Source organism: Haliotis cracherodii, unplaced genomic scaffold, assembly GCF_022045235.1.
Source record: "Haliotis cracherodii isolate W230 unplaced genomic scaffold, xgHalCrac1.p SCAF_10, whole genome shotgun sequence".
In the NCBI taxonomy this organism is placed as follows: Eukaryota; Metazoa; Mollusca; class Gastropoda; order Lepetellida; family Haliotidae; genus Haliotis; species Haliotis cracherodii.
This window is the reverse complement of record NW_027266265.1, coordinates 44948620-44971071: the sequence shown is the minus strand read 5'-3', so window position 1 is coordinate 44971071 and position 22452 is coordinate 44948620. Positions and strand designations below refer to the sequence as shown.

The 22452-nt window shown below is 41.3% G+C and overlaps 1 protein-coding gene across 1 annotated transcript in view; it reads left to right on the top strand.

Annotated features, from left to right (window-relative positions):
* LOC139454419 (b(0,+)-type amino acid transporter 1-like) overlaps positions 1-19673 on the top strand; it is a 28258-nt gene extending 8585 nt beyond the window's left edge. The window contains exons 3-13 of the mRNA XM_071236111.1: positions 1988-2089; positions 3274-3513; positions 4299-4424; positions 5912-6011; positions 7662-7706; positions 8399-8522; positions 8915-9018; positions 9473-9569; positions 10723-10872; positions 16107-16275; positions 17617-19673. Coding sequence (XP_071092212.1) covers positions 1988-2089; positions 3274-3513; positions 4299-4424; positions 5912-6011; positions 7662-7706; positions 8399-8522; positions 8915-9018; positions 9473-9569; positions 10723-10872; positions 16107-16275; positions 17617-17684 — 1325 coding nt within the window. The 3' untranslated portion in view covers positions 17685-19673. The remainder of the gene's footprint in view (positions 1-1987; positions 2090-3273; positions 3514-4298; positions 4425-5911; positions 6012-7661; positions 7707-8398; positions 8523-8914; positions 9019-9472; positions 9570-10722; positions 10873-16106; positions 16276-17616) is intronic.
* The last annotated feature ends 2779 nt before the right edge of the window (positions 19674-22452 follow it).

Genomic DNA, 22452 nt, shown 5'->3' with positions numbered 1-22452 from the left:
TAAGAAGGGCACCTCGGTTAACACCTTAAGACATTAGATCTAATCCCTGATGTGAGAACTGGAAAAATATCAGTTTTTATAAAGTAACTATTGAAGTAAATGCAATTGTCTTATGAGATTTTGTAGATAGGAATGATTGTGTATGGTGTAAACTTTAAAAATCCAGTTTCCACCCTTGCCGAACTAGAATGGAATTCATTGGCTCGATCGTAGCGCCACCAGTGGCTATTACCAGTTATGTCCCTTCTAAGCCTCTCTCGTGGACCAATCAGATTCCACCTCCCGTATCACTTACATTTGCTTCAAACAAAATGGCGGCGCCAAGACAAGACGATCTGATCGATAATCAAGATCTATATTGTGATCAAACGGGTCTTACATCGCGAAATGCATCAAATCACGTGAGCACCTTGATTAAAAACAAGAAAAGATTTGGAAAATATCTGTTGGCAACGAGTTAGCGGTGCACATGCTTTGCAAATCCTGCAATCGACCGAAATCTGCACGACAGTTTACGAACTGCGCGAATTTGATTGGACTATGCATAGACTAGTTGGTCCAGCCAAAACAAGGAATGGTCGGTTCGGTGCCAGTATAAGTGTTTGAGCGGGATATTCATGTTGAACTGATAAACTGCGGTATCTCAGGAGGCCAGCACTATAAAACCGGCATACGTGTGACGACCCCTTACTTACAAGTACTTGTCAACCAATCTACTTGTAGGAGGTAAACGAACGAGAATTATGGGAAAAGTTCAAATAAGAACATGTATCGACACAAGGCGTCGGGCAGTTTATCGTCGCTGATGAGCACATTAGTAAACATCACCGGACACTGAACTAAAAACCTCCTGCCCCACACACTGAACGAAATACCCCCTGTCCCACACACTGAACTAAATACCCCCTGTCCCATACACTGAACTAAATACCTCCTGCCCCACACACTGAACTAAATACCTCCTGTCCTACACACTGAACTAAATACCTCCTGCCCTACACACTGAACTAAATGCCTCCTGTCCCACACACTGAACTAAATACCCCCTGTCCTACACACTGAACTAAATACCTCCTGTCCTACACACTGAACTAAATACCTCCTGTCCCATACACTGAACGAAATACCGCCTGTCCTACACACTGAACTAAATACCCCCTGTCCTACACACTGAACGAAATACCTCCTGTCCTACACACTGAACTAAATACCCCCTGCCATACACACTGAACGAAATACCTCCTGTCCTACACACTGAACTAAATACCCCCTGCCATACACACTGAACGAAATACCTCCTGTCCTACACACTGAACTAAATACCTCCTGCCATACACACTGAACGAAATACCTCCTGCCCTACACACTGAACGAAATACCCCCTGTCCTACACACTGAACTAAATACCCCCTGCCATACACACTGAGCTAAATACCCCCTGTCCTACACACTGAACTAAATACCTCCTGTCCTACACACTGAACGAAATACCTCCTGCCCTACACACTGAACTAAATACCTCCTGCCCTACACACTGAACTAAATACCCCCTGTCCCACACACTGAACTAAATACCCCCTGTCCTACACACTGAACTAAATACCCCCTGCCATACACACTGAACGAAATACCCCCTGCCCTACACACTGAACTAAATACCTCCTGTCCTACACACTGAACGAAATACCTCCTGCCCTACACACTGAACTAAATACCTCCTGCCATACACACTGAACTAAATACCCCCTGTCCTACACACTGAACTAAATACCTCCTGTCCTACACACTGAACTAAATACCTCCTGCCCTACACACTGAACTAAATACCCCCTGCCATACACACTGAACTAAATACCTCCTGCCCTACACACTGAACGAAATACGCCCTGTCCTACACACTGAACTAAATACCTCCTGCCCCACACACTGAACGAAATACCCCCTGTCCTACACACTGAACTGAATACCTGTATACCTGTATCCCCAGGGTCTGGCATCTTCATCTCCCCGAAGGGTGTTCTCAGCGATACTGGATCTGTCGGGCTGAGTCTGGTTGTCTGGGCGTTGTCTGGAGTCATCGCATTATTTGGTAAGTCTGGTGGAAAGCCTTTTGCCCAAAGGCTGTTCTGAATTCGGGCACAGTTTCGCCGTGCGATATATCAGTGAGTGAGTGAGTGATTGAGGTTTTACGCCGCTTTTAGCAATATTCTAGCAATATCACGGCGGGGGACACCAGAAATGGGCTTCACACATTGTACCCATGTCGGGAATCGAACCCGGGTCTTCGGCGTGACGAGCTAACGATTTAACCACTAGGCTACCCGACCGCCCCTGTTCGCGGACTACCACTAGGGCTGATCTGAAAAGTTAGGCACAATAACAATATAATGAAGGTAGTTAAAGCCACGGGAAATCCTCCTTTTTATCTCAAGATATTTTCAAACAGTGGAACCTTGTTTGTCTTAAATCCGAAAGTACCCAATACCCATACAACCACAAAGAATTGAGGACCAGCTCATTCTTTCATATTACTGTAGTTAATATGTTATGGCCTGACAGATTAACTTGAGTAATATGAAAGAATCGGATGGCCCTTAACATTATTATAGTAGTTTGTGTTTCCAAGATTCGTGAATCCGGACATGTGTTAATCCGGATTTATATTACGGATTACTTTTCCCAGTGAAACCGTCCGGATTAACAGAGTTTCGCTGTATATGGTTGGAATACAACTAAATTTACATGGGCTTCTTAAAGAGCCCGTGGTAAATTCGAGTAAAACCGTATTTAATTCATAAACAACCATACCATGCCATACCATACAACTGACTAAGAATACATTGTAACTGAAAGTGTAAAACGTAAAACTTCCCCCCAGTTATGTTACACGTCAGCGTCGAACTAAATGAAGTCGTTTATGACGAATATTCGGCGATAAGGGGCGGTCGGGTAGCCTGGTGGTTAAAGCGTTCGCTCGTCACGCCGAAGACCCGGGTTCGATTCCCGACATGGGTACAATGTGTGAAGCCTATTTCTGGTGCCCCCCGCCGTGATATTGCTGGACTATTGCCCCCAAAAAACCGCAAAACCATACTCACTCACTCACCTATTTGGCGGTAACGAAAAAATAAAATATTCCTTAAGCACTGACGGTCAACGTAATTGTTCATGTGATTGACTAACTTCGGATGTACCGAATTAGTTTTGAAACTTCCGAAGGGGTCATCATATGTAGTCTGCAGTAGTCCATCTTCCTTCAACATTTTCCAACAGGTGCTTTGTCGTACGCCGAGCTGGGCACCCTGATCAGACTGTCGGGGGGTGAGTATGCCTACATCCGGGCAGCTCTCGGAAACATCTGCGCATACCTCTACGCATGGACGTCTATTATTGTCATCAGGCCCTCCACACTCGCCATCATCTGTCTCGTGTTCGCCGAGTATGTGTCAAGTTTCTTCAAGATGTGCGGCACACCAGAAATACCAAACAAATTAGTAGCGGCTATAGCACTTAGTAAGTAGTTTGGATCGTCGCGTATATGTTTAGAATTTTACTTTTATTCATATTTGGGCCTGGGCCATTTTTCAAATTAATATTGGCAGTGAAGTGTACTGTTTGTAAACTTCGTGACGGGTAGAGATGAAATCTGGTCGCGGTCTTTTCTTGCCCATGATTATAGTTGTTGGTAACAGACATTGCCATACTACATAACGCCTACTTGAAGGCGTAGGATAACATTTTTTTCAATATATAACAGAACGCAAATGACTTAAACACGTATATTTAATAACATCGAAATATCTAAATTTAGTTAAATAAATCTCGTAAGTACGGTGGCCCATAAGGGACATGGAGTCTGTTTTTCAATATATTGATGTTTCACTTACTTTTATCGTAACCTTTTGCAAATTAACACAATTTGTCATACATATATGTGATAAATCATGTATAATAACAACCGAAAACATTGAAAATGTACTTTCAAGTAGCTATTGAGTCGCTGAAATGTGAAGCGAAAATGTCAAAAACTAAAATGGAAATGTCAAAAACCAAAACGAAACTGTCAAAAACTAAACTGAAAATGTCAAAAACAAAAACGAAAATGTCAAAAACTAAACTGAAACCACACAAAACTATTCAATATCTTCTAACACATGATTTATCACATATTTGTAAGACAAATCGTGTTAATTTACTCCATGTCCCTTATGGGCCACCGTACGTAAGTCTATCGTGTTCAACATTTTAACTGGTTCGGAATGAACAAACCCTGACTGTCTGACTTGCTTCTACTCCAGTCACTGTGGGCATTGTCAACTGCTGGAGCACCAAGTTGGCCGCCAGGGTGCAGGTCGTCTTCACAGCCGCCAAACTCATCGCTCTCGTCATCATCATCATCGGCGGTCTGGTCAAGTTAGGGCAAGGTAGGCATGGCGAGAATCAGTGTTTATGTCCTAGTTCAGGGCAACATGTGTGTTCTATAAGGTAGAAAACATGGATAATCATACCTGTTTCGTGGTCAGATTTTGCATTTCGAGAGGATGGTACACCGCGCTTGTGACAACTAAAGGAAAACGGTGGATCACAATGTGACTAAACTGGTTACACTGTTGGTACCCGCCTCATACTTAGCGCTAGTTTGGGTAGACAGAAGCCAAGTCTAAAATATGATCTGATTGTGGAGCGTGCGAACCCACCTTTCCAGGTATCCAGCATACCACTTATTTTGTCATTTTATTTTGGCATCCAATTTTAGAACTCTTGCTTTTGTTTCGTTTGTTTGTTTGTTTGTTGTTTAACGCCGCACTCAGCAATATTCCAGTTATATGACGGCTGTCAAGAACTCTTGAGTCATATCAGTGTACACTGGTGCAAGTGTAAATTAGACTGGCATTTTCACATAGAATGCATAACACTGCATGCTCATAAGATGAGGGCTAAATATTGTTTTTGCACGGGGCTTTTGTTACAAAACGTGGTGATCATAAATATGGTTACATTTCTATCTTTATCTGAAGTTTACTGAGAAAAAAATATGTGAAAGGCTAGACTTTTTCACTGATAACATCTATGTAACATTTGGGGGTAAGACATTTAGGCAAGAAGTAGGCATCCCCATGGGCAACACTTGCGCTCCTCTTCTTGTCGATCTGATTCTTTATGCATAGGAATAAGAATTTCTGGCAAAACAAGATGTCAACTTAAGCTTCAGCTATATCGATGATCTGATGTGGTTCCATGACATCAAATATCCAATTCCTTTCCAATGATTTACCCATCTAAGAAATAAAGGAAACCGGTGGGACCGCTTCATCTGTTTTATATTTAGATCTATGCATAAAGACTCGGAATGACAAAACACTCTCCACAAGACTGAATGACAAGAGGGATGACTTCAACTTTCCAATAGTCAACTTTCTCTTTCCGTCGAACAACATTCTTGCAGATGAAGGGGCGGTCGGGTAGCCTAGTGGTTTAAGCGTTCGCTCGTCACGCCGAAGACCCGGGTTCGATTCCCGACATGGGTACAATGTGTGAAGCCCATTTCTGGTGTTCCCCGCCGTGATATTGCTGGAATATTGCTAAAAGCGGCGTAAAACCATACTTACTGACACTGGCTGCAGATGGTCGAGGTTACAACATTCAAGGCCTCAGTCAAGCTTTCAAAACGTTTTATGGTAGACTTGTGGAAGACATCAGTACGCATCAGTGACAAAAATGATGGATGCAATTTCCTATTTTGACTGATACCCTAGGTTCGTGTTTTCTCAGGTAAACAGTTGACTTGCCTTTGCATGTGTTTGTAACGGGTGAGTTTTTACAGATCGTCGTGATACAGCTAAAATTTTGTTGACTGCGGCATAAAACATCATTGGCTCACTCATCATTCACGTTACTTTGACTTTTCCAGGTAACACGGCTGTTCTAGCGACTGGCTTCACCGGCTCCACTACCTCGCCCTCGGTTATCGCCCTTGCCTTCTATGGCGCATTGTGGGCATACGACGGATGGTAATTAACTAAATTGAACGACTAAATAGTATCGGATAGTACCTCGATGATTTGGTCGATTGCTTGTCATCGTATCCCTACTACGAGCGCCCTCGATTACACATTGTATCATATACCATCGTTCTTAATAGAGATATAATACACTGGATAATCGAGGATGAACGGCCTAATAATCATAATATTAATCGCTGGGCTTGATTATTTACAGGCCTTCATAATATAGCGTGATTTTTTGCAAAACAACAAACAAACATATCTGTAAAAATGTAAACAAAATTAAAAACAAGCACACCCTTCAAATACACACACTCATACACACACACACCTGTTTACCTGTAGCCGCACCGTTCAAATACACGTCGTGTTTGTCCTTTAATCCTTACCGCGGGTGTTTACTATGCCCGTGGATCATATATTGTACAAACATACCTCAGTGGTTGTCAAATAGGACTACCAGTGCATAGTCCAGGGGTCCCTTCAACAAACTGATTGTAGCGCTGAGGTGATCGTAACTCTATACTTTAACTAACTCACGATTTTCGCAGCTCTACGATCGCTTTGTGGAATGGGGCCGCCCCGGCACATTTTCTTGACAGTTTAACGCCCCACCCAGCACCGTTACAGCTATGTGAGGGGCGGTCGGGTAGCCTAGTGGTTAAAGCGTTCACTCGTCACGCCGAAGACCCGGGTTCGAATCCCGACATGGGTAGAGTGTGCGAAGCCCATTTCTGGTGTCCCCCGCCGTGATATTGCTGGAATATTGCTAAAAGCGGCGTAAAACCAAACTCATTCACTCACTACAGCTATATGACGGCGGTCTGCAAATAACTGAGTCTGTCCCAGACAGTCCAGTGATTAACATCATGAGCACCGACCTACCAAAATTGGGATACGATGACATGCATAACCAAGCCAGCGAACCTGACCACCTGATCCCGTTAGTCGCCTCTTACAATAAGGAGGCTGGGGACCAATATTCTTACCCAAACTCCTCCCTACGCGTGCGCATACAGGTGGGGACATTCTGAGGTACACTTCCGGGTCGGACCAGAAAGGCTAGGGGACGTGCACCTGAGTTTCACTCGTTGGGGATACGTTTTGGTTTATGGATCAGACCGAACACTTAGTTTCCTTGTCAAACATCAAGTTATCTCTTCCCAGCTTTTTCTGGACCACACCATTTTATTTAAAAGGTCTCAGGCTCCCAATCATATCAAATGGTCGGTACCCGAGGGAGCATCTGTTTGACTTTATATTGGAGGGTGAGACGATCTTTTGAATAAATAGTTTGTTTAGAAATATGCCCCAAAATAATAATTTGTTGGCAGTGGTTAAATAAAAGACAATACCCAAACGTCATGTTTTGGTGAGCATGAATAGATTGCATGAAGGTGCTAGGTAAATATATAGTTTGTTGAATACAGCTGGGGAAAAATAGATTGTAAAAAGAAACCCCCTCCACCCCCACCCCGCCACCACCTCGATGCTCATTATATCAATCACTGGATTGTCTGGTCCAGGCTCGATTATTTATAGACCGACGTCATAAAGCTGGAATATTGCTGAGTGCGGCGTTCAACAACAAACAAACAAACAAATTAAATGGATATTCCCTAAGATGTAAGTGTGAATTCGTGTCTGTACTTTCAGGAACAATCTTAACTTTGTCACCGAGGAGATCAAAGAACCCAAAAAGTGAGTATCCGGCACACTGAACACTTTGTGAGTAGACTACAATACCGGGCAAAAGAAAATATACACCCATGTTGGATGGTGGCAAGAAATGAAACAAACAAGAAATGGTTTTTGAATGGTGATGTATTTGATACGGGTATCTTGGTTTGTGTTGTACCTTGGGTATGCAGTGTTTCGGCGACTGTTTTCTAGCCTGTAACGTCTTGTATTTCCCGTACACTGTAGAACCCAGACTGGAAGCTGTCCATGTTTTCAATTATATGTGACTTCAAAAAAATATTTATTTAGATCTCACTCTTTTAAGCAATGTTTCAAATTATATTTTGTGTATGCTTGTTTATGATTATTTGATATATTATTTACAACAGTAAAACCTTCTACATCCACCCTCAAATCCCACAGAAGTGGCATGAAACATTGTTGCCGTGGAATCATTAATCACTAAATTGAAACTAAAATTAAACTTGAGTAAAACACAGAGTGCTCGTTTCACCAAAGTGGTAAACGTCTTAGACCTACATCACTAGGGGCTTTCCTCCCACATTCAGCTGACACGCCGTGATATAACTGGAATACTGTTACAAGCGGCGTGAAACCTTACTCACTCACTCATTAAATGACTTAAATCAAATTGCAAGGATTGCCAACATGCCAGAGTTCAGTCCCCCTTAAATAATTCTTTGTCTGTACAGAAACCTTCCCCGTGCCAACATCATCGCCGTCATCCTCGTCACTGTTGTCTACGTACTCACCAACATCTCCTACTTGGCCGTGTTGAGCACACAACAACTGTTGGCCTCAGCGGCTGTGGCAGTGGTAAGTTGGAACCGACTCTGAGCTTTCCACAAATACTGACCGCCAATATATACCGCTGAATAGATATCGAAAGGATTTTACGTGTGTTTCCTCAATTTGTTTAAGTGTGTTTTTTCCTCAATTTTCGACAGAAATTGTCGATGCTTATACTACAAAACATTGGTTTGTCCCGTCGAGGTCTGACTACATCCACGTTGTCGTGGTCGAGCTGTTGCAGTCATATCAATGAGAACAGTACACAACCCATTTCCCCGATCACCCCCGGAAATGTGGTTTTATGCGTCGTTGAATTTTGGCTTGTGTGATGTATCTACTCAGAATCTCTGAGACATGTCCGTTTAAAATGTATCGACCAATTATATAATTTGTATTGGACACCCTCTTCTTCTCAGACATGGGGCGACCTCATTCTTGGAGGAGCCGCTATCATCATGCCTCTGTCCGTCATGATCTCAACATTTGGGGCGGCAAACGGAACAGCCTTCAGTGGCTCCAGGTAAGCCCATGTTACTTCACTTCAAATACTGACTTAATCATTGTGGGGATAAAAATGTGTCAATCACTGGATTGTCTGGTCAAGGCTCGATTATTTACCGACCGCCGTCATATAACTGGAATATTGATCAGTGCGGCATGAAACATAAACAAATCTCATCACAGAACCTTGCCCAATGACTGACAACGAGTTACTGTCATTGGATGAATTGAAGTATCCAGTGGACAGGAAACTGACGGACTGAAGATGCTTTGCTTCAATAGTTGTTTCTTATAATGTGCTGCCGGGATTCCGGGGCGAACTGATCTTCACTAACCTTTGCTTGATCGGCGACTAAAACCAGGTGGTCTGACTCGTTAGATTGCGTACCCAGAGTTTTCAGATGCCTCCGTAATGTAGGTGGAATATTGCTGACTGGCCCAAAACAACATTCACGCTATAAATTTGTTGCTAGGGTGGTGTACGCAGCGGCTCGAGACAACAACCTGCCGGAAGTGCTGTCGTACATCCAGGTGAAGCAACTCACGCCGATGCCGTCGATGTTATTTACGGTAGGTACAAGATAGCCATGTGCTTTCTCTTTGGGTGGTAGAAATGCGTGGTCCTATGCTATGTGTAAGTAGGGGTAATGTAAATGTGACAGATTACTTATTGCATGCATAACGATCAACAGTGAGTGTCCATGGACAGAAAGTCCACGTACAGAGAGTCCTCGTACTGAATGTCCTCGCACAGAGCGTCCTCGTACAGAGTGTCACGGTATCTCGTACGGAGTATCCTCGTACATCAAGCCCTCGTACGGAGTGGCTCATGTGGAGCGTCCTCGTACAGTGTCCCCGTACGGAATGTTCTCGAACAGAGTGTCCACGTATCTCGTACGGAGTGTCCTCGTACATAGTTCTCTCGTACGGAGTGTCCCACGTGGAGCGTCCTCGGACAGTGTCCCCGTGCGGAATGTTCTCGTACAGAGTGTCCCGTTAACGTCGGAATCGGATCGCTACACTGGCTGCTGAAAATTTCACCAAGGCTCGTTTAAAATCTGTCAAAGACCATCATCGATATGACATTGTTTCCCGATGGGTGGTCATGCTATCAACCACTGGTATATCTGATCGAACCCGTTGTTATATCTCAGGCCACTCCCGTATATACCGTACGGGACTAAAGACTGAACCTGGCCCCCGAGCCCCCTCATCCCAGCATTGTACCCACATAAAGTTTGCTTTGCTTTTAACCCATGAAAATCCTGATTGGAACTGGTCTTCACCAACAAATGCTTGCCGTAAGAGGCGACTAACGGGATCGGGTGGTCAGGCTGATTTGGTTGATGCTTGTCATCGTATCCCAGTTGTGTAGATCGATGCTAATGATGTTAATCACTGGATTGTCTGGGCCAGAGTCGATTGTTACAGACCACCGTCATAAAGTTTGAATATTGCTGATTGCGGCGTTAAACATATAAAACAAACGAAACTTTGCTGTTATATTTGTTATTTATATGTGCCCATGGGAACTCGTTCATAGAATCTGTTCCCAGTAACCTATGTTTGTGGTAACACTGTACTAAGCTGATAGTCCGGTGATGCCAGTACAATCAATTAATGACATAAAGAACGCGCGGGTTTCACGTATTTCGATATGTTCGAAATCCGCAGACCTCAGAACAATGACATCATTTACCAAAACTACTTTGTTCTTGTTCAGATCTTCATCTCCCTCCTCATGATCATCCCTGGGGACATCGGCAGCCTCATTGACTTCTTCAGCTTCACAGCCTGGATGTTCTACGGCATGACCTTCCTCTCCCTCATCGTCCTCAGGTTCAGGATGAAGGATGTGGATCGGCCATATAAGGTACATCCAGGCAAAATAAGGTTGTCTATCACAATCCCAAACAAAATAAGCTTGTTCATCACAACTCCAGACAAAAAAGGATGTTCATCACGATTACCAACAAAACAAGATTGTCCATCACAAACCCCAATAAAATAAGATTATCCATCACAAATACCCACAAAATAAGGCTGTCCATCACAATCTCTGAAAAAATAAGTTTGTCCATCACAAATCCAGACAAAAGTAGGTTGTCCATCACAAACCCAAATAAAATAAGGCTGTTCATCACAATCTCAGACAAGATAAGGTTGTCCATCACAAATCCAGATAAAATAAGGTTGTCCATCACAAATCCAGATAAAATAAGGTTATCCATCACAAATCCAGACAAAATATGTTTGTCCATCACAAATCCAGATAAAATAAGGTTGTCCATCACAATCTCAGACAAGATAAGGTTGTCCATCACAAATCCGGACAAAATAAATATGTCCATCACAAATCCAGGTAAAATAAGGTTGTCCATCACAAATCCAGATAGAATAAGGTTATCCATCACAAATCCAGACAAAATAAGGTTGTCCATCACAAATCCAGACAAAAGTAGGTTGTCCATTACAACCCAGACAAAATAAGGTTGTCCATCACAAACCAGATAAAAATATGTTTGTCCATCACAAATCCAGACAAAAGTAGGTTGTCCATCACAAACCCAAATAAAATAAGGCTGTTCATCACAATCTCAGACAAGATAAGGTTGTCCATCACAAATCCAGATAAAATAAGGTTGTCCATCACAAATCCAGATAAAATAGGGTTATCCATCACAAATCCGGACAAAATATGTTTGTCCATCACAAATCCAGACAAAATAAGGTTATCCATCACAATCTCAGACAAGATAAGGTTGTCCATCACAAATCCGGACAAAATAAATATGTCCATCACAAATCCAGGTAAAATAAGGTTGTCCATCACAATCTCAGACAAGATAAGGTTGTCTATCACAAATCCAGACAAAAGTAGGTTGTCCATTACAACCCAGACAAAATAAGGTTGTCCATCACAAATCCAGACAAAAGTAGGTTGTCCATCACAAATCCAGATAAAATAAGGTTGTCCATCACAAATCCAGATAAAATAAGGTTATCCATCACAAATCAAGACAAAATATGTTTGTCCATCACAAATCCAGATAAAATAAGGTTGTCCATCACAAATCCAGATAAAATAAGGTTGTCCATCACAATCTCAGACAAGATAAGGTTGTCCATCACAAATCCAGACAAAATATGTTTGTCCATCACAAATCCAGATAAAATAAGGTTGTCCATCACAAATCCAGATAAAATAAGGTTATCCATCACAAATCCAGACAAAATAAGGTTGTCCATCACAAATCCAGACAAAAGTAGGTTGTCCATTACAACCCAGATAAAATAAGGTTGTCCATCACAAATCCAGACAAAAGTAGGTTGTCCATTACAACCTAGACAAAATAAATTTGTCCATCACAAATCCAGATAAAATAAGGTTGTCCATCACAAATCCAGATAAAATAAGGTTATCCATCACAAATCCAGACAAAATAAGGTTGTCCATCACAAATCCAGACAAAAGTAGGTTGTCCATTACAACCCAGATAAAATAAGGTTGTCCATCACAAATCCAGACAAAAGTAGGTTGTCCATTACAACCCAGATAAAATAAGGTTGTCCATCACAAATCCAGATAAAATAAGGTTGTCCATCACAAATCCAGATAAAATAAGATTGTCCATCACAAATCCAGACAAAATATGTTTCTCCATCACAAATCCAGATAAAATAAGGTTGTCCATCACAAATCCAGATAAAATAAGGTTATCCATCACAAATCCAGACAAAATAAGGTTGTCCATCACAAATCCAGATAAAATAAGGTTGTCCATTACAACCCAGACAAAATAAGGTTGTCCATCACAAATCCAGACAAAAGTAGGTTGTCCATCACAAATCCAGATAAAATAAGGTTGTCCATCACAAATCCAGATAAAATAAGGTTATCCATCACAAATCCAGACAAAATATGTTTGTCAATCACAAATCCAGATAAAATAAGGTTGTCCATCACAAATCCAGACAAAAGTAGGTTGTCCATTACAACCCAGACAAAATAAGGTTGTCCATCACAAATCCAGATAAAAATATGTTTGTCCATCACAAATCCAGACAAAAGTAGGTTGTCCATCACAAACCCAAATAAAATAAGGCTGTTCATCACAATCTCAGACAAGATAAGGTTGTCCATCACAAATCCAGATAAAATAAGGTTGTCCATCACAAATCCAGATAAAATAGGGTTATCCATCACAAATCCGGACAAAATATGTTTGTCCATCACAAATCCAGACAAAATAAGGTTATCCATCACAATCTCAGACAAGATAAGGTTGTCCATCACAAATCCGGACAAAATAAATATGTCCATCACAAATCCAGGTAAAATAAGGTTGTCCATCACAATCTCAGACAAGATAAGGTTGTCTATCACAAATCCAGACAAAAGTAGGTTATCCATTACAACCCAGACAAAATAAGGTTGTCCATCACAAATCCAGACAAAAGTAGGTTGTCCATCACAAATCCAGATAAAATAAAGTTGTCCATCACAAATCCAGATAAAATAAGGTTATCCATCACAAATCAAGACAAAATATGTTTGTCCATCACAAATCCAGATAAAATAAGGTTGTCCATCACAATCTCAGACAAGATAAGGTTGTCCATCACAAATCCAGACAAAATATGTTTGTCCATCACAAATCCAGATAAAATAAGGTTGTCCATCACAAATCCAGATAAAATAAGGTTATCCATCACAAATCCAGACAAAATAAGGTTGTCCATCACAAATCCAGACAAAAGTAGGTTGTCCATTACAACCCAGATAAAATAAGGTTGTCCATCACAAATCCAGACAAAAGTAGGTTGTCCATTACAACCTAGACAAAATAAATTTGTCCATCACAAATCCAGATAAAATAAGGTTGTCCATCACAAATCCAGATAAAATAAGGTTATCCATCACAAATCCAGACAAAATAAGGTTGTCCATCACAAATCCAGACAAAAGTAGGTTGTCCATTACAACCCAGATAAAATAAGGTTGTCCATCACAAATCCAGACAAAAGTAGGTTGTCCATTACAACCCAGATAAAATAAGGTTGTCCATCACAAATCCAGATAAAATAAGGTTGTCCATCACAAATCCAGATAAAATAAGATTGTCCATCACAAATCCAGACAAAATATGTTTCTCCATCACAAATCCAGATAAAATAAGGTTGTCCATCACAAATCCAGATAAAATAAGGTTATCCATCACAAATCCAGACAAAATAAGGTTGTCCATCACAAATCCAGATAAAATAAGGTTGTCCATTACAACCCAGACAAAATAAGGTTGTCCATCACAAATCCAGACAAAAGTAGGTTGTCCATCACAAATCCAGATAAAATAAGGTTGTCCATCACAAATCCAGATAAAATAAGGTTATCCATCACAAATCCAGACAAAATATGTTTGTCAATCACAAATCCAGATAAAATAAGGTTGTCCATCACAAATCCAGATAAAATAAGGTTGTCCATCACAATCTCAGACAAGATAAGGTTGTCCATCACAAATCCAGACAAAATATGTTTGTCCATCACAAATCCAGATAAAATAAGGTTGTCCATCACAAATCCAGACAAAATAAGGTTGTCCATCACAAATCCAGGCAAAAGTAGGTTGTCCATTACAACCCAGATAAAATAAGGTTGTCCATCACAAATCCAGACAAAAGAAGGTTGTCTATTACAACCCAGACAAAATAAATTTGTCCATCACAAATCCAAACAAAAAGTAGGTTGTCCATTACAACCCAGATAAAATAAGGTTGTCCATCACAAATCCAGATAAAATAAGGTTGTCCATCACAAATCCAGATAAAATAAGGTTGTCCATCACAAATCCAGACAAAATATGTTTGTCCATCACAAATTCAGATAAAATAAGGTTGTCCATCACAAATCCAGGCAAAATAAGGTTATCCATCACAAATCCAGACAAAAGTAGGTTATCCATTACAACCCAGACAAAATAAGGTTGTCCATCACAAATCCAGACAAAAGTAGGTTGTCCATTACAACCCAGACAAAATAAGGTTGTCCATCACAAATCCAGACAAAATAAGGTTGTCCATCACAAATCCAGATAAAATAAGGTTGTCCATCACAAATCCAGATAAAATAAGGTTGTCCATCACAAATCCAGACAAAATATGTTTGTCCATCACAAATCCAGATAAAATAAAGTTGTCCATCACAAATCCAGATAAAATAAGGTTATCCATCACAAATCCAGACAAAATAAGGTTGTCCATCACAAATCCAGACAAAATAAGGCTGTCCATCACAAATCCTGACAAAATAAGGTTGTCCATCACAAATCCAGACAAAATTAGGCTGTCCATTACAACCCAGATAAAATAAGGTTGTCCATCACAAATCCAGATAAAATAAGGTTGTCCATCACCAATCCAGATAAAATAAGGTTGTCCATCACAAATCCAGACAAAATAAGCTTCTTCATCACAAAACCAGACAAAATAAGTTTTCCCATCACAAATGCAGACAAAATAAGGTTGTCCATCACAAATCCAGACAAAATAAGCTTGTTCATCACAAATCCAGACAAAATAAGGTTGTCCATCACAAATGCAGACAAAATAAGGTTGTTCATCACAAACCCAGACAAAATAAGGTTTTCTGTCACAAACCAAGACAATGGTAACGTCATGGGCCTTTGTTACTTCCCTATTCTGTCCTTTGTGCGTTTTGTTTTTCGCAAATCTGCTTGAATTGTAAAGGCTTTCAAAGGAAATAAATGAAAAAATGAACATGGTTTAAAACAATAAAGAAATGGTAGCTTAGAACTACCAACCATTTGCTGTATGTTTGATATAGAGACTAGATTTTACAGACGACGACCTAAGGTATAAGAATAAATCAAGATAATTTTTACATTGCAAGTTTAAGCTGCATCTGCAATTATTGTCGTTTATGAAAATCATATTGTTATCTTAATTGGTATTTCAACGACAACCATATGTTCGTTACTCTTCTCGAATACTCTTCATGACTTTAAACAGAGGCTTCTCGTGATTATGGAAATGGTTTTCGGTTTTATTAATATTTATTATATTTTTAATATTTTTATTTTGCAGGTCCCAATTCCTATCCCCGTTATAATGCTCCTGGTGTCTATCTACCTCGTAATAGCGCCTATCGTGGACGACCCGCAGATGGGGTTCCTGTATGCGTTCCTGTTTGTGATAGGGGGACTCATCCTGTACTTCCCATTTATACATTTCAACCTGAAGCTGTGTGGATGGGGTGAGTACCTTAGTCCTTATGTATTACTATTGTGCCGGGGAGCACGGTAGTCTACTACTACGGTGTGACACAATGTAGTCACATCGCAGTCACACCACAGTCACACTGTAGTCACACCGTAGTCACACCGTGGTCACAATGTGGTCACACCGTAGTCACACCGTAATCACAATGTAGCCACACCATAGTCACACTGTAGTCACAATGGAGTCGCATCGTAGTTACAATGTAGTCACACCTTAGTTACGATGTAGTCACACCATAGACACAATGTAGTCACGCCGTAGTCACAATGTAGTCACACCATAGTTACAATGGAGTCACACCGTAGTTACAATGTAGTCACACCATTGTCACAATGTAGTCACACAGTAGTCACACCGTAGTTACAATGTAGTCACACTGTGGTCACAATGGAGTCACACCATAGACACAATGTAGTCGCATCGTAGTCACAATGGAGTCACACCATAGTTACAATGTAGTCACACCATAGTCACAATGTAGTCACACCGTAGTTACAATGTAGTCACACCGTAGTTACAATGTAGTCACACCATAGTCACAATGTAGTCACACCATAGACACAATGTAGTCGCACCGTAGTTACAATGTAGTCTCACCATAGTTACAATGTAGTCACACCGTAGTTACAATGTAGTCACACCGTAGTCACAATGTAGTCACACCATAGTCACAATGTAGTCACACCATAGTCACAATGTAGCCACACCGTAGTTACAATGTAGTCACACCATAGTTACAATGGAGTCACACCATAGTTACAATGTAGTCACACCATAGTTACAATGTAGTCACACCGTAGTTACAATGTAGTCACACCGTAGTTACAATGTAGTCACACCATAGTTACAATGTAGTCACACCGTAGTCTCAATGTAGTCACACCATAGTCACAATGTAGCCACACCATAGTTACAATGTAGTCACACCATAGACACAATGTAGTCGCACCGTAGTTACAATGTAGTCACACCGTAGTCTCAATGTAGTCACACCATAGTCACAATGTAGCCACACCATAGTTACAATGTAGTCACACCGTAGTTACAATGTAGTCTCACCATAGTTACAATGTAGTCACACCATAGTTACAATGTAGTCACACCATAGTTACAATGTAGTCACATCGTAGTTACAATGTAGTCACACCATAGTCACAATGTAGTCACACCGTAGTCACAATGTAGTCACACCGTAGTCTCAATGAGGTCATACCGTAGTCGCAATGTAGTCACACTGTAGTCACATTATGACAATGACACATTTTAAGTTCCGAAATGTGAATATGACGGAGAATATTACTGTGTGTCATTCCAGATCGCATCACTATGTACTGCCAGCTCATCTTTAACATAGTCCCGACATCGGTGGAGCCTGATGAATAAACCGTGGTCAATATGGAAGCCTATTGCTGGGTCAGTATACACCACGGCCACTGCACATTGACCAGCGGGGCCAGAACCACGGCAATACAGGAAGACAGGGGCACCAGGGTCAGGTGCAAGGAATGGTTCTTTCTCTGACCATACCGCCCCTCCGACCAACACTGAACTTACTCGTCGTCAGAAAGCAGTTCATTCTTGAAGTGTGCGATTTTCACCGTGACGCCAAACTCACTAAGCTTCTGCTTGTTCATAATTTCAATGATTAATACTCATACCGTGAAACCTCGTTTAAACGGACACCGTTAATCCGGACAACTCCTTTCTCTGACCAGACCTCCAATCCGCCCCTCCGACCAACACTGAACTTATTCGTCGTCAGAAAGCAGTTCATTCTTGAAGTGTGCGATTTTTACCGTGACGCCAAACTCACTAAGCTTCTCCTTGTTTATAAGTTAAATAATTAATACTTATACCGTGAAACCTCGTTTATACGGACATCGTTAATCCGGACAACTCCTCTTCCGGGCGATTACTGTTGAAAGCATCTCTGTGTATTTAATGTCTACAATACTACTTATCAATGAAACGTTAATCTGGTAATTCATCAGTCGGAGTTAACGGTTGGATTATATATTAGTTCTTAACTAAGGGTTGGGTAGATTAGAAGAGCAGAGTTTCCAAAGTCTGTGTATAGAGTTGCCTCCCTTTAGCCATGCCAGGATCATGGGTTCGGATTATAGATTTACCACCCTACACGTGCTTGTGGGGTCACAATATGGTAAACGTCTAAAACCTTCGACATTTTGGACCTGCCGCCCACGTGCACTTGGCAAGTCGTGATCTAACTGAAATACTGTTCCTAGCGGAGATAAACGCGTAGCTCTCTTTTCCATATAACACAGACATAAATGGACAGTTAGCTGACTGGTGAGATGGCAATATAATTCATTGTTAAGTGTCACAAATGAGATTATTTGTTTGAATGTGATATCACTATTGGTAGCTCCCAACAGAGAAAAGTATACCACTCAAAAGAAGTTAAAGAACAACCTATTCTTTGACATGATTATATTAGTTAACTTTTTGTGTTGCAAAACAATAAGCGCGACTAACCATGAGGTAAGGGACCGTTAGGGTGAAAAAACACATTTTGACTTCTTATATTACAGGGGACACGGGTGGCCCAGTCGTCTAAGGCGCCGCGAATCGCTGTGCAGAGTTGCGTCCCTTGGACACGCCAGAAACCTATGATTGTGGGTTTGAATCCCGGTTCGCCCCGATAATGTTTCTAGGTTTGTCAGCACCATGCCCATGCTCGTGGGTTTCACCAAAGTGATAAACGTCTGAGACCTGCATCACTTTGGGCTTTCCTCCCACATCAAGCTGACACGCCATAATATAACTGAAATACTGTTTAAAGCGGAGTTAAACTCACCTCACTCACTCTTATAATACATTATCCAAGGACCACACAAATACAATTCACAAGCTTCAATTCAAATTAATTACAGAGATACATGGCATCACACATTTGGACTCATTTTCTGTCCCACTTTAAGACTTATAACTGTTTATGTAATAATTGCTGTTTTTATATGTAACGTCTGATTAATTGAAAGTAGACATGTACGCCGAAATGTTTTGAAATAATATTTTTATTACATTACGAACTGACGAGAGAAGAATAAGACATTTTGTACTGTCCGCAAACATGGCGATTTATACCTCAAAAGTCTTTCTTTATGACGTCACAACACAATTATGGGTCACAAATGATTAGTGTATCGCACTTGTACATATATATGTTCACGCCTTTTTTCCAACTCTGTATATACAACTGTTCGTTTGTGTAGGTAGCTGTGTCTTCCATACTTCGAGCGATATAACTCGATTTACGAGCTCGTTTTTTATAAAGTTTACATGATATTATATACAGTGTACGTACGCAGTTTTGATATTCTGATACTTTTGTAATAAAACATTAAGTTAATTTGTGTTAGTATATTTATTGTCTGAGAACATGCCGTGTTATCAATAAATTTTGGACCGCCTCAGTGGTCTACCAATAGGTAGAACGTCCGCCCGGAGAGCGGAAGGTCTAGGGTTCGATCCCCAGCCGCGTCATACCAAAAGACGTTAAAAGATACTTGTTGTTACCCTTCCTGGCGCTCCGCATTAAGGGGTCTAAAACAAGGACTGGTCGGCTCGGAGTCAGTATACTGTGTCTGAGTGGGGTATTCATGTTAAACTGCGGCATGGTATCTCTGTGGGCTAGCACTATAAATCAGTTGGACCCCATTTCACCTCACCAATTAAATATGACATTACTGTATTGTTTCAACTATAGATTATTTGTAACGAAATGGCAGTTTACTGACCTTCTTTCTGTAACATGATTCTTTAGCTTATGTACAACTTCTAAAAGCCACAAAGCGTCCCTTGTTGAGAGATCACCACAAAGCTGCTCGTTTAGCATGGTGTATTGTGCGACAGAACTGGAATCTGAGAACTTGGAGATCCATTGGTCAGACGAAAGTCGCTTTCTGCTCCACGTCACTGATGGAAGAACGAGAGTTTGGAGGTACCGGAACACGGTCTACACCCCGAGGAACATTAAACCGACTGTTGTATACGACGGGGCTCGGTAATGGTTTGGGGGTGTATCTCTCATGATTGCAGGTTGGATTTGGTCACCATAAGGGTCAACTTAACAGGTGCTCAGTACATCCGGGACGTTTTGAGGCCAGTCGTCGTTCCTCATTTTGACAACCACCCTCTTGCTACTCGACCTCAGTACATGGATGACAATGCCAGGCCTCATCGTTCGCATGCAGTCGTGGATTACACGAGGGCAAATACAAAACGACTCTACCCTGGCCAGCAAATGAGCCTAGATTTGAACCCCCTTGAACATGTTTGGGATATTCTGGGGCGGCGCATACAGGCACGAGTATTCCTGTACAAGATTTACGTCAATTGGAAGAAGCATTGCATCAGGAGTGGTTGTTGTTGACCCATCAACATATCCAACGTCTTGTTGGAGTCATGAGACGTAGGGTGGAATGTGTCATCCGGGCATGTAGCGGTTATACCCGCTACTGATCAGTTTCACTTGTCAAATAGAGACTTTAAGAAACATTTTCACATGAAGCATCAAACGTAACTCGTTTACCTAATCCTGTAGCTCCATAATTTTAGGTATTGTCTAAGGCCAAACACACTACCCTTTGTTACCATGATGTTTTGTCAGTAAATTTCAATCACAACTCACCAATATCTTCTTTATTTGTTGTCAATTGTTTGTTCTATCCGATGACATTGGTATCGCCCAGCTCCTGTGGTCAGTCATCCCATGCCATGATTTTTGCCATTTGTCATGGTTCAGAAATAGGGGTGTGCTTAACTTTTTTCTGTGTGTATATTACCGAGGTTAGACAGCCGAATGGATCAGAGTACAACGGTAACACTCTGTACTAGATTCACACTTCGCTGCAGTACCATATTCGAAGAAATGGGAATTCAGTAAACATTTTTATTGGGCATTGCTATGAAGGCCTGGCCATTGGAAACATATTAGATGCCAAAATGAAAGCATTTGGTAAGACATGGGATAGGAATCACACAGCGACAGGCAGAGGTGATAACAGAGGAGCAAGAGGACATTTTGTGGCAACATCTCCTTAAGGGATTCTCTACAACAGCTCAGTAATACTCTGCTTTATTTGACTAGCCTGAACATTGCTCTCAGGGCAGGTGACGAGCGATTTCTGCAGGCAGGGGACACCTCTAAAATTAAGGTGGTGCGACACTTAAACCAAGGATACAAGGACTTAGTTTACACTGAGGACATGTCCAAGACCAACAGGGATGGCTTTACAGCTCGGACCAGCGAATGTAAAATAGTGAAGGTGTCCCAGAATAACGAACAGCAAGAGAGATGTTTGGTTCGTTTATACGAAAAGTACATAAGGCTAAGGTAAAATATGACGAGTCTGTCACTTGCATTAAAATTCATCAACATATTTATGATTTGTTCATAAGTTCATTTGAAATAATCATGATGCATTAATAATGAATAGTGATTAAAACTGACATGACATGAAAAAGACATGACATGACTGAGGTACTAAGGTTGGCCCATGCATGCAACTTTCAAATCTGCATTGCCCTTATGTCCAGTGGAATCTGTCTCGACGCTGACATTTCATTTCTTACACTTACAGCTGTACATTACACTTACATCAGCGACCGCCTCCGTGGTCTAGTGGTGGAGCGTTCGCCCGGAGAAGCGGCCGCGTCTTACCAAAAGACGTTAAAAGATGGTACTTGTTGTTACCCTGTCTGGCACTCGGCATGAAGGGGCTAAAACAAGGACTGGTCGGCTCGGAGTCAGTATACTGTGTCTGAGTGGAGTATTCATGTTAAACTGCGCATGGTATCTCAGTGAGCTAGCACGGCATCAATCCGGACTAGTGCAAGCAGCCACACATACACACACACACACACACACACACACACACACACACACACACACGCACATGCACGCCGCTATATAAGTGCAATAATCTTGGACGCGACGTTAAACCCCATTTCACTTCACCTCAAACCATCAGCCACCTTTGCAAGGCTGCAAGATTCGCTGGTTTCTGTACCAGCCATTCCCCGAGGGCGACCGCTGCTTGATGAACAGTTTATCTGCGAACGAACTGGACACAGATCGTCAGCTATGACTTACTAAAGGTTACTTTTAGTAAATATTGACAGTTTT